Genomic DNA, 13247 nt, shown 5'->3' with positions numbered 1-13247 from the left:
TACTCTATGATTCAATTTATATGGCATTTTACAGCAGACAAAACTATAGGGACAGAAATCATATCAGTGGTTGCCAGGGGATGGGGGCTAGGGGTGGGGATTGACAGCAAAGGACACAAGGAAACTTTTGGGGTGATGGAAATTTTCTGCATCTTAATTGTGGTAGCAGTTATATGACTATATAGTTGTCAAAACACATCAAACTGTACACTTTTAAATGGTGCACTTAACTGTGAATAAGCTGAATTATAAAAATGAGGTTGGAAAAAAGCCTATACCAGCAATTCCTTCCTGGCCTACGAGCTTTGTAAACAGTGGCAGGGCTCCTGTAGCTTCATCCTGACTCCTGCTCACTGAATTTTACTCTACTATTTCTAGCTCTGGCCCAGTCCAGCCTGAGGTTTCTGGAGTTGGGGTAACTTATGGTAACCACCCCACCAAATGGTACCAAAGCTATTTTTAGTCCTATATTATTTGATAATGGGGCTACTTCAAGCCTAGAAATGAAGCAACCATCTGATAGTTGAGACTCACCTCTACTTATCAACCAGTTTCAGTGGGAAGTTACAACCACATAGGACTCTAATATGGTTGGTACAGTTTTGGGCTCCTCCAGATGGTCATATTAAAATTTTCTCAGAGTCAACATGCCAAAGAGATGAATTTTGTTGTCTTCATTGAAGCAGGATGATAGAGAGGAACTTACCCCAGTTGTAGGCCTGTGTAATTCCTCTTGTGCAGTTTTCAGGGCCAGTTAGTTCAGTTGGAGAAAGCATATTACTAATGAGGTCAAAGTTAGGGGTATATGACCCATTTAAATTACAAGAAAAAAGCACATAGCCATGGACTTCATCTGTAATCTTGTCCTATAATCTCTCACCTGGGCTTCTGTTCACAGGAAGGGTTAACTGAGCAGGTTCTGATGCAGAGTCAGGGCAGCACGTCCCAGTAGTGAATACTCAGAAGGGTGGGTTCTACTCAGGGGTTGTGAGTAAAACAGTGTAGCCTTGTGTTTGTGTAATAAGGAGATTTAATATTTTCTTAAAAAAAATAGATTATACCCTCATGTCCCCAAATAAACTTTAGATGGATTTCAATAATTAAATATTTTAAAAGACATAGAAGAAGCTAGCAGAATATTTAAAAGGAATTTTATCCAAGTTAGAAATAAGTCAAAGCTTTCTCAGATTTGAAGCAACAGAAGATACTAGAAAGGAAAAAAACAAAAGTTCACCCAAATGATAATTTAAGACTTATGTACACTGAAAAATAAAAGGAAAAAAGCAGATTGGGAAAGTTACTTGTATTAATACAACAGACAAAGGCTTTATCTATAACATTTGATTGAGCTCTTTAAGGATAAGGATGAGAATAAGGATATCATTAATATACAAATGGGTTACAGGTGTAAGTTCAATTCACATGAAATGAAATACAGATAATAATTAACACGTGGGGAAAATTTGGCTTTAAGTAATAAGAGAAATATGAATTAAGGAAACAGCAAAGTACAATTTACTCCCTGAGTTAGCAAAACATTTTTTTAAATTGCTAAAACAAATCATGTGGAGAACATGGTATAGTGAGAACCAGCATTATGTATGATGTGTACCAAAAGCCATGAAATTGTTTATGGTGTACTCTTTATCCAGTTATAGAAAATCCTTTGTAAATTTATCTCAAAGAACTAATTACAAAGGTGGAAAAAAGAACTGTATGCACAGAGTTTTTCATTGTGGTGTTACCTGTTAGTGAAAACAAATGAAAAATTTGTTGCCTAGCAATGAAGAAATTGTTAAATAAATTATGATAATATTGCCTTTCAGTCAGCCTTTGAAAATGATAATTATGATGATTGAAACAACATAGGGGAAAAAATTAAAACATAATGTTAAGTGAGAAAATCAGAGTATAAAATTATGTTACCATAATTACAGTTAAGGTTAAGAATGTAGATCTGAGGGAGGATGACAACTTCTAGGGGTAATGGATAAATTTAGGGCATTGTATATGGTGATGGTATATATTCATGGGTGTTTACTTATCTTCAAACTCATCAAGATGTATACATTATATGTGCACAACTTTTTTGTATGTCGGTCATACCTCAATTAAATAAAAAAAGTTTACTCTTCCATTTTATGCCCTATGGTCCATTCCAATGTATTAATCATATTTTAAAAATTACTCTGATCTGTGGGATGTATGCCTTGTTAGTAGAGATTTGAACATTGTAATTTGTGAGAAACATTTACAGATTAAATTTAGTGCAACAAATTAAAAACAGCATAAAAAATGTAGCTCTATGGACAAAAACTTGAAAAAGTAGACAGAAGTGAAGCTATTGTTATTTAAACTGTAGGTGATTTACTTTTCCCCCTTAAAATAGTTTTAGTAATCTTATATGTTTTTTATAATATTGTGTTACAAGCTGGAGATATGATAGTGATAAGACAGGTATGGTCTCTGCTGTTTTGAAACTTATAGTTTAAGTGGCATGTTTATGACATAGATTCTTAAAAATAAAGACTGATTTATTAAATGGCATGAGATGCATGTATTCAAGCCATTTGAAAACCCAAAGACAATGGATTTCATTTTTGTGTATTCAGGTCTTTTCCATAGACTTACATGTTTAACCTTAACTGTAATTGTACTGTATATAGCATCACACTCTGCTTTTTTCACTGGGTATTATGTTGTACCTTCTACAGTGACACATGGTCTTCATAGTTCTTGAATACAGCCGTTTCCTTAAATTGTTTACTTGCAACCATTCCAGATATAAACTTAAATATCTTGGTGTATGTTTGTTCTTATTCTTTTGTTCCTTCTCTAGCAGCCAGCCACCCCAACACGCACAATAGCAGCAACCCCAATTCAGACACTTCCACAGAGCCAGTCAACACCAAAGCGAATTGATACTCCCAGCTTGGAGGAGCCCAGTGACCTTGAGGAGCTTGAGCAATTTGCCAAGACCTTCAAACAAAGACGAATCAAACTTGGATTCACTCAGGTAAGATGAACCCACCTTTAACTTAGGTTTCCCTCCTTGGCTGGGTCCAAATATTTGCTTTCCGTGTCCAAAGAGACTTATAAGGAACAGTATATTTCCCAGCCTTCTTTTTCAGTTTTACACTGTAACTTGTTGTTAGCCATTTTCTGCATTTATAAGTTTAGACTTTCATCGTATGTATTCATTTATAAATTTATAATTTAATGTTAGGTTAAAATCGTTAAGATTTCTCTCAGAACACAGGCCTCTGAAATTAGAATAATACCAATACATGGTGAGAATTTAAAAGATTATGTTGGAGGACGATATGACTATACTGAGGGCTTTGTTATTTGAAAAACATCGGGTTCTAGACCTTCGTGCTACATATGTGTAAGATTGAGAGGAGTAAAGATTACAAGGTCTTTTATAGTAGCTGAAAGGGGAAATGTTTGAAAGACTTGTTTAAAACCATTTTTTGGAAGAGAGAAAAGGGGTGGTGGAGACACACACACACACAAACACAAAATAAGCCTGAACTGAGACTGATTAATCAAATGGGAATCTGTTGAAGATGAAAATTCCAAATTAATTTTTTAAAATGTCACCTAGCAGAGAGCTTTTAAAGTATAATAAGCTTAATGGTTTAAACAGGTGTTGGGGTATATGGGTTTTTTCCCAAGCACTCCTACTGACTCACTCTTTAATTAACCTGTCACAAGTAATACTTTTTAAAGCAGGAAAAGAATTAAACTGAATGACATTTATGTAAAATGATATAGGATCATTAGGTGAAATAAAATTACTGAAGTACAGATTGGATTGGGCATTTTAATGGAATCAGGAGAAACATGATGGTTTTTTCCCAGAGAATATAATTACTGTTTGAAATTTAAGCCACCACTTAAATACTATCCAAATTATTTTATGTTGAAAGTACAGTAGTGTGCCACCTACTCACTAGTGAGCCTAGTGCGGTCACTGGGCTCCTCCAAAATGACATCTCTGTGTTTTTAAGAACAGGCTTTTATTCCTTATATTTCTTTGGTAATTTATTTTTGCTCAAAGAAACTATTTATTGAGAACATAAAATGTTTTTTTTAATAGATGTAATTTTAGAGAAAATGTACTTATATTTGTAAGGAGTCTCAGTTGTGAAGAAACAAATTACAATTCAGAAAGATTTTAGTACTTTTGAAACATCTAAACCATGTAGCTTGTTTTCAAAAAAGAAAGCTAAAAGATACAACTAGATCGATAGGGGTAAATTAATAAGCTTAAATAAGTATAAGGTTGGCATGTTTAGCAATGCTTCAGCTCTTAGGCTATTAGCACAGCATACTCTTACGTTTCCTAGGAGATTGTTGCCTGAGTGATATGCCAGGGATGTTAAGGCCTTTAAAAATCTTTAACTTTTACCCAGATAGTGGTTTGCCTTTTTGTGGCATTTGACCCAACATACTGCCAGGGTTCTTGCTCTTTCTCTCTCTCTCTCTCTCGTTTTTCTGTAAAAGAGCTCCCCTATGGTCTGGTGTTCTGCTATATGGTTTTATTCTATTATTTGGCACAGCTCTTCCTTATTTTTCAAAATGACTTTGACTTTAGCAGTGGCAACATTTCACAAACCTTGACTGTGTGGACTAAGGCACATAATTACTGGTGCAGAATGGGAAGATCAGTCTTTGTTTTTAAGTCAGATACCTCAACTATAGTTTTTTAAACATTGCTTTGTATCTAATTTATTTATACACACACACAGAGGGTAAGTTAGACATTCCAGTTATTAGTTGAAACAAACAAACAAATGAATCTCTATTCTCTGAGTAAATATACATGTTATTAGGTGTTTTAAACAGTAATTGTTTTCTAACTTTATAATTGGTTATTAAGGATTACTGTAGATGTCATTACATAATTAGAAGGCATGCCATAGTCTAACACCATCCATCATATGTGATACCTTAATTATATCCTAATCCCAGTCTTTGTTCCTTTTTTCCTTTGCTTTTTAAAATATATACATGTAATATAGTTCAGATACAGTATAGTTCAGATTAGGGATATAATATAGTTCAGATTAGGTATGAGTCAGCTGCTTCAAACATTTACTTTTGTGAGGGGGAGAACCTAAGATGGTTGTGAGTTACAAAAGCACTAAACCAAGCTTATATCAAATTAGTGAAAATTAGTATATTAACTGAGGTACCTGTTGCTTTTTAGTCAATGAAATCCTTTAAATGTGAAGTACAATTGTATTATAAATCTCAGTTAAGTGGATTTGTCATTTATTGCTGTAGTTTTAGTTAGTTGATGGCATAGCTTTATTTCCAGCCACCAACTGAAGGCATTGTTTCTTATTTTGATGTGATTTTTGAATAGGTATTTCATTTTTTTTAAATTGTCATTATTGTTACTTTTCATAGAAAGGTATTACAGAAGTTTGTGAACAATTTTTAGTGAATTATGCAATTATAATGGCAGAAAACATTTATTACCATCTGACTTCTACAGCAGGTCTTACATTCAAAGAGTTACAGGGTTTAGTTGGCCTTAGTTTTCTAGGAAGCTATAATCTAAACAAATAAAGTGACTAAGACATGAATATATGTGACACACAAAGCATAGTTTAATGCCTGACATGTGGTAGGCACCTGGTGAATATTTGTTCACTAAATGAAGTAAGCTTTAATAAATGTATAGAGATAACGCTGTAGATAAAATCTATAAATATATTTATAGATATATTTGTATATAGAGATAACGGATAACACTTATGCTCTACTCACACTGTCCTGGTTCTTTGGGTTTTACTACAATTGGAAGGAAATCAATCAGCAGTCTACTTTTGCTCTTCTTCTGTGAGATAGTGTATTTAGAGCTGTCAGTAAAACTTTCTGTGATGATGGAAATGTTCTGTATTTGTGCCATCCAGTACAATAGCCACTATCCACATGTGGCTATTGAGTGCTTGAAAGGTGGCTAGTAGTGCTAAAGAACTAAATTTTTAATTTATCTGATTTTGAATTAATTTAAATTTAAATAACCACATGTGGCTGGTGGTTATTTAAATGCCCATCTATCCTATGGGAAAGATTAGAATATAGATCAGTTGGAGTTCAGGTATTCTCAATGTCTCATTTTATCTTATAGTTCTAACATTTCTCCTATGTTAAACTTTTTATCAGAAGTTGCTCACCAGTAAGGAATCGGAGTTTAAAAAGAAATGTTTTCTTTTCCCTGACTAACCCCTAATGCAGGTGCTAATAAAAAATGTACTATCCAAAAGATGGATTGTAGGGGAGAGAAATCAAAGGACTGGCAGAATCCTAATTCAAAATGAGTGTTGTCAGGGTAGTTGGGAGTTGGCTGTCTCTAGTGGAATTAGCTATGTCGTATTTTGGACCAGAAATGTTGCTTTTCTGCCCTGTCACTGAACTAACTGAAACGAGAGCGTGAATTATTTCCACCCCATGAGCTTCTATTATCTATATATACAATAACTATTCAGATATGCCTTTTTCAGCTTTAACAAGAGAGGTTCAGCTGGAGGAAAAGCACTCTATACATTTCAAAGGTTACAGGCTTATAGAGAAAGATATTTTTTGTAATATATTCAGGGGATCATTGTTCTATTGCTGTAAGGTTACCAAGTTTCCAGTGCCCATAAAGGTTTGACTAAATGGGTCAAACCTCTCTACTGTGAATTTCTATCTCTATAATGGTTACAAAAGTAGTCTTTTTAGAATACCTGGTTTTTGTAACAAACTTTGAAATCCAAACTAAGGGTGGAAAGGAGATTTTTTTCCACTGCTTCCAGAAATGCTTTACAGAAAAAAAATAAAAGAATGAGGCATTATTTCTAAATTTTAAAGTGATTTATGGGAAGTTTGGTTAGTTCAGAAATACCTAAGGTTATCCAGACAGTTACATCTATTAACCCTGTAGGTGATACAGGTTAACTGATTTTTAAAGATTACTTAGATCACATTGGTTGCATCAATTAAGGGACTTGGTAGAATATCAGCACTACCTTTTGAGAGTTAGTAGAAACACTTGATATCTCAATTATTACACAAGGTAGCAAGAAGAGATTCAAGATGGAGAGAATATGGAACAGTTTTGAATGTTGTCACAGTCAAGACCTAACAGAGTCCTCACTGGAATACTGTGCTCAGCTTAGGAATGGATGTTTTCGTAGGACCCAGTAAATGGAATGATTGTTGATTCTTTGTCTAGAACAGTTATTGGAGCAGCACCCTCGAGTGAAGACCATAACATTAGATGAATCTTTTCTCCCTCTCTTTCTCTCCCCTCTCCTGTTCTGTATTACTCTGCAGGGCGATGTTGGGCTCGCTATGGGTAAACTGTATGGAAATGACTTCAGCCAAACTACCATCTCTCGTTTTGAAGCCTTGAACCTCAGCTTTAAGAACATGTGCAAGTTAAAGCCACTTTTGGAGAAGTGGCTAAATGATGCAGGTGGGTGAATGTATAAAACATTTCCTCATTGTTCATTGAAATTGTATAGGAGGGATTGTTGTATTAATTGGGGTTTATATTTCTTATTACATTATTGGTACTACAGAACCTTGAAGCTCACAGTCTTTGGAGGATCAATATAAATTATGACTACATAAATCAGAGAGCTAATTCATTTAAGTAGGCTAGTAATTACAAGGTACATAATCAGCAATAATTTTTAGCTTTGGAATATTTCTTGTATTTGAGCCCAGGGTGAGAGACAGTTGAAGGAAGTTGAAGAGGGGACCTAGAGAAGATTAAATTTAATGAATAAGTCAAAGACAAATACTATATGATATCACTTATATGTGGAATCTAAAAGATAATACAAATGAGTCTGTATACATTTAGAAACAGACTCAGACGTTGAAAGCAGACTTATGGTTACCAAAATGGGAGAGGGAGGGAGGGACATATTAGGAGTATGAGTTTAATAAATGCAAACTACTAGTGTACATAAAATAGACAAGCAACAAGGGTCTGCTGTATGCCCAGGGAGTTATATTCAATATCTTATAATAGCCTATAATGGAATATAATCTGAAAAAATATATGGAACTGGATCACTTTGCTGTATACCTGAAACTAACACAATATTGTAGATCAACTATACTTCAATGTTTAAAAAATGACCACCAATTTTATACATAAATTGAGCTGTTAGTTTTAACTCACATGTTTTGTGCTGACGTGTCCCTTTGGAAATTTTGAATTTTGAGTCATGGAATCATAGACTATGAGAGCTGTAAGAAACCCTAGAGATCCCCTAGACTATGGTTCTCACTGTAGATGTGAACAAAATTCAGGTCTTTGGAAAAGACAGACCTGTAACTCCCAACCTTGGACAGTCTGATTTCGTAGTTCTGGGTATTGCCTCAGCATCTGGAATCTTTCTGAGTTCCACAGGTGAGAACCACGGGTCTGCCCCCTCCATCTCATTTTATAGAGAGAGTGGAAAGAAACTCAGAGATGTCTGTGACATGCTCAGGGTCATTAAACTGTTAAATGACAGAACCTTGTTTAAACTTTAAATAGTTTAGAAATGTTTCATTATTTGTTTGGTTTGGGGGGAGGGAGAGGAATACCAGTGAAATAAAATGAGAGGTCATTTGCAAGATAAATGTTAAACATTTGATAATTTCCAAAAAGCTTTCTTCCTTTTATCCCTAGAGGTAATAGATAAATAAGCAAACAAAACCAAAACATAAGAGCAGAACTCAGAAGAGGTAGAGCTGAGAGTAAGGATAGGAATAGTAAACTTCTGCTTTCTCAGAAACAAATCAAAGAATAGCAATGACAGTATAGTCAGCCATCCTGAGACAAAGAGTGCCAATAAGAACAGCAGAAAGATCCATGGTAGTGAACAGTATTTTAATGTAGGTTATGAAAACCTTTCATACTTGCTTTTAGCCTAAAATACTTTGGTCAGTTTTATTGTTGTTGTTAATACATGTATTGTGTGCATGAATCATGCTCAGCTGATTTGATTTACGTGTTTTCTTCTTTCTTACAGAGAACCTCTCATCTGATTCGGCTCTCTCCAGCCCAAGTGCCCTGAATTCTCCAGGGATGGGAATTGAGGGCTTGAACCGTAGGAGGAAGAAACGCACCAGCATAGAGACCAACATCCGTGTGGCCTTAGAGAAGAGTTTCTTGGAGGTTAGTGAGGTTTTTACTTTTCATATACATGGGATTGTCTGTATAATACTGTTGTTAAGTGCCGTAGACCAGGGGTCCCCAGAGGTCCCTGGCTCCCTGTTAGGAACCAGGCCGCACAGCAGGAGGTGAGTGGCGGGTGAGTGAGCGAAGCTTCACCTGCCGCTCCCCATCGTTTGCATCACCACCTGAGCCATACACACACACACACACACACACACACACACACACACACACACACACACACACACACACACACACACACACACACACACACACACACACACACACACACACACACACACACACACACACACACACACACACACACACACACACACACACACACACCCTCCCTCCACCCCCGTCCGTGGAGAGATTGTCTCCCATGAAACCGGTCCCTGGTGCCATAAAGGTTGGGGACCGCTGCCATAGACCATAAAATATGGACTTATAAGCTTCAGCCCTAATGGAGGCTTCTAAACATATTGGAGACAATGAGATGAAGTAAGTTACTGAACATAAGGAAACAAAACCAGAGTGCTTCAGGGTTCAGGAGAGACCAGGCTTAGAGATCCATGTGAGCACTCAAAGTGAGAGAGGCAGGCAGCAGCTGTAGGATACATAGGAATTCCACAGGTAGGGAGAGGTGGGGGGAAAGCGCTTCAAGCAGAGGCATCCAGAGAGAAAAGCCATGACATGTATCAGGGGAAACACAAGTAGTTTGGTTTGGCTAAACTGTAGTGTTTGGAACCAGAACACTGAAGGCCTTGATGAGCTATAGATTTCAAGTTATTTCAACAGGTTTTTGGCGTGGTTTTTTTTGTTTGTTTGTTTGTTTTTCTGGTACCAGGGAATATCACAATCAAAGCTTCCAACAAAATTTTGACTTCTCTAATTCAGAAAAGCCTTGAGCACCATGGAAGGAGCACTGAAACAGGAGTCTTTATCTGCTCTGCCACTTATGAACTGTGTGATTGGTCAAGATACGTGGTTTCCTAAGCTAAAGTCCCTTTATCTGTAAAATAACTGCCTTTCCTGCCCCACACACAGGCTTATGGCCTGCCTCACATTGTCCAAGTGAGATTATGTGCATGAAGCACTGGGGAAGTTCTTAAATTCCCACTAATAAATAAGGTATTGGTTTCATTCACGATTAATTGCCTTTAAAATAAAAAATATATAAATATTCAAGAATAACTTATTCTAAATTAATATGACTACATTTAATAAATACATGTTCATTAGAATGTCTGTCTATAGAAGTTCTTTGTTAAAAGTGGAATAATATGGCCTTATATATCCCAATTTTATTCTCTTATTGTTCCTCCTCCCCATTTGTTTATTCATTTAATGACATGGTTATGTCAGTAATTCAAAAAGTTTTTCCAAAAGGTGATTTTTTTTTTTCCCTCTTCAGAATCAAAAGCCTACCTCGGAAGAGATCACCATGATTGCTGATCAACTTAATATGGAAAAGGAGGTGATACGTGTTTGGTTTTGTAACCGCCGCCAGAAAGAAAAAAGAATCAACCCACCGAGCAGTGGTGGGACCAGCAGCTCACCTATCAAAGCAATTTTCCCCAGCCCGACCTCACTGGTAAGGATGAAAAATAGGGAGGCATGCTCAAGGGTTAATTTTTACAATTTTACAAATACCCTATCAAATGAATTTATTTCATTATAGGAATTTATTGTATATATTCATGTCAAATAAAGATATATACATTTATATTTTAAATGTTACAAAAGTAATTAAATGTCTTGTCGTTATTAACCCAAGAACTTACTGATCTTTCTTTTTTAAAGCAAACAGTTTTAATCCTTTCCTGTTTCTCTGCAGTTCCATTATTCTCTTCTCTGCTGTAGTTTATTAGGTTACTCTGTAACTGGGAGTAAATTTGCGGCTAATTCCAGTTATCTAAAAAAATCTTTAGTTGCACTTTATTCATGTTGGGTTCTAAAGCTCAATTTATTAAACTTACACATACATGATTAAGTGACAATAAATTCCCAGATAACCTTTAGCTCTGAACTTGTATTAAAACAATTGTCTCAGATTTTCACAAACATGTGGGCCTTTTATTTATAACCTCACTGAGTAACCTCTGCTGTTAACATTAGAATAGTATTCCTAGACTGAAGGGACATATAGAGGTCATGTGACTCCCTTGATCTTTAGGACAACTGTAAATATGATGCCACATTTCCAACCAGGATTCCAAAGATGGGAATGTTGTTGAGCTTGCATTTCTGATACTTTCTTGTCAATTTATTTTTAATTTATTTGAATATTATTCTATACCGGCAGGCTTTTCAAACGAAGGTCATCATTAATAGCACTTACTAGTTTATTAAGTGAAGGCTATGGTTGTTAAATGGTGAGGCTTTAATCATAAAGTTCATGAGGTAGTAGTTATGAAAAAGATAGTCATTAGGTACAGTTTTGTTTTATGTAGGTGACTATTTTGTGTTTTGGATTTATTTGTTCTAGAAGAAGGAGGGAAGGATAGAAGGAAGGCAGTGTTTCTTACAAAAATGTAGAATATTTATCTTATTTCAAAAAGAAACTGTCAGTTTTTAAAAATTTGTTTTACATTCTTTCCTTAATATCATTTCATTGAAAACAAAACCAAGACAGTCTTGTCCCCACATAGTTGAAAATAGAAGCAATACAAGAACCCCAGATCCCATGATTTCCTTGAATAGTTTTCTTGTTTAGATTAAGTTTATAATTGGTATAATATTTCTGTCTTGCTCAACACTACTGAAATATGGAAATTTGTTTTTATTAATTTCTTTTTAAAATTTGGGCAGAGCCATTAGTAACATCAGTGAAAACCATCTATTCAAAAGGAACCTTTCAACATAAGCCAGTTTTCTCAATTCCAAGATCAAAGAGTAATTAATAAAATCCCTTCCTTTTAGGCCCTTTTATTTTATTCTATTGTATCTGGAATTTTAAAAATTTTATAGGAAAAATAAACCTACAATATGGACTTAAATTTAAAAATTTTGATTTTTAAATGCTTCTGCATATTTTCACTTCTGACCTCTAGGTGGCAACCACACCAAGCCTTGTGACAAGCAGCGCAGCAACTACCCTCACAGTCAATCCAGTCCTTCCTTTAACCAGCGCTGCGGTAACTAATCTCTCTGTTACAGGTAAGCAGCAGCCAGGCCGTGCAGCTGTTAGGCAAATGATAGGCCCATGCTAAGTTTCTGTGAGAATCTGCCATTAACTTGTAAATTAAGGTTTTAACTAAAAATATGTATTGCTTTTTTAAAAAAAGTTATATATGAAAACCTGAACTCTAAAAAAAAAAAAATCAGGCATAATACATTTTTCCAGAAAGAATACTTTCACATAAAGATTTTCTTATCTTTTTTCTTTCCCACATTAGTCTGTCTTCTGTGTTGCTTCCTGAGTTACTTTTTTTTTGGCCACACTGCATGGCATGCAGGATCTTAGTTCCCCATCCGGGGATTGAACTCACACCCCCTGCAGTAGAAGCATGGAGTCTTAACCACTGGACCACCAGGGAAGTCCCAGAGTTACTTTTTTTCAATTAACTCCTCCTCTCCTTAAAAACATTTAATAGCTGCAGCTTTTTGCAATCAGGAAAACGTCCAAATTTATCATGAATTCATAGACTGTATCCAGCCTGGACCTTATCTTTCACTAGTCTTTTCTCCATCCTATCCTCAACACACAAGAGGATTCCTCCTACCTTTGTAAACATGCCCATAGCGTAAAATGTTGTCCATCCCAGCCTCCACTTCTTTCTGTTAGTGATGAAACTACTCCAGCTTAGATATCAATTCTTCTTGGATATACTCTTTAGCTTCTTCAGGAAACTATTTGTTTCCACCTGCCTATATTATAAACAATTGTATTTTATACTTCTCTCTTTTCCAATAGACCTTGTACTTCTCAAAAGATCTGAATATTCCTTTTGAAATAGCAGTGCTTGGCACATTCACAATAAAATGAATAAATAAATGTTTTCCTTTTACGTGGCACATTTTCCAAATACATGTAAAATAAATTAGTGTTGTCATCAGAAGTTTTCTA

General features: G+C 35.4%; 1 protein-coding gene across 5 annotated transcripts in view; it reads left to right on the top strand.

Moving 5' to 3' along the window:
- Positions 1–13247, top strand: part of POU2F1 (POU class 2 homeobox 1) — a gene marked incomplete at its 5' end in the record, with an annotated part of 173465 nt that overhangs the window by 137504 nt on the left and 22714 nt on the right. For 3 of the 5 annotated variants that reach the window (XM_079726339.1, XM_079726336.1, XM_079726338.1), the window contains 5 exons: positions 2843–3016; positions 7333–7474; positions 9030–9175; positions 10593–10772; positions 12232–12337. In XM_079726339.1, the coding sequence (XP_079582465.1) occupies positions 2843–3016; positions 7333–7474; positions 9030–9175; positions 10593–10772; positions 12232–12337 (748 nt within the window). Of the gene's footprint in view, positions 1–2842; positions 3017–7332; positions 7475–9029; positions 9176–10592; positions 10773–12231; positions 12356–13247 lie in introns of all 5 variants that reach the window. The other 2 variants (XM_079726335.1, XM_079726337.1) reach the window with 1 other exon arrangement.

Source organism: Hyperoodon ampullatus, assembly GCF_949752795.1.
Source record: "Hyperoodon ampullatus genome assembly, chromosome: 2".
NCBI lineage: Eukaryota > Metazoa > Chordata > Mammalia > Artiodactyla > Ziphiidae > Hyperoodon > Hyperoodon ampullatus.
This window is presented reverse-complemented; position numbering and strand designations above follow the sequence as displayed.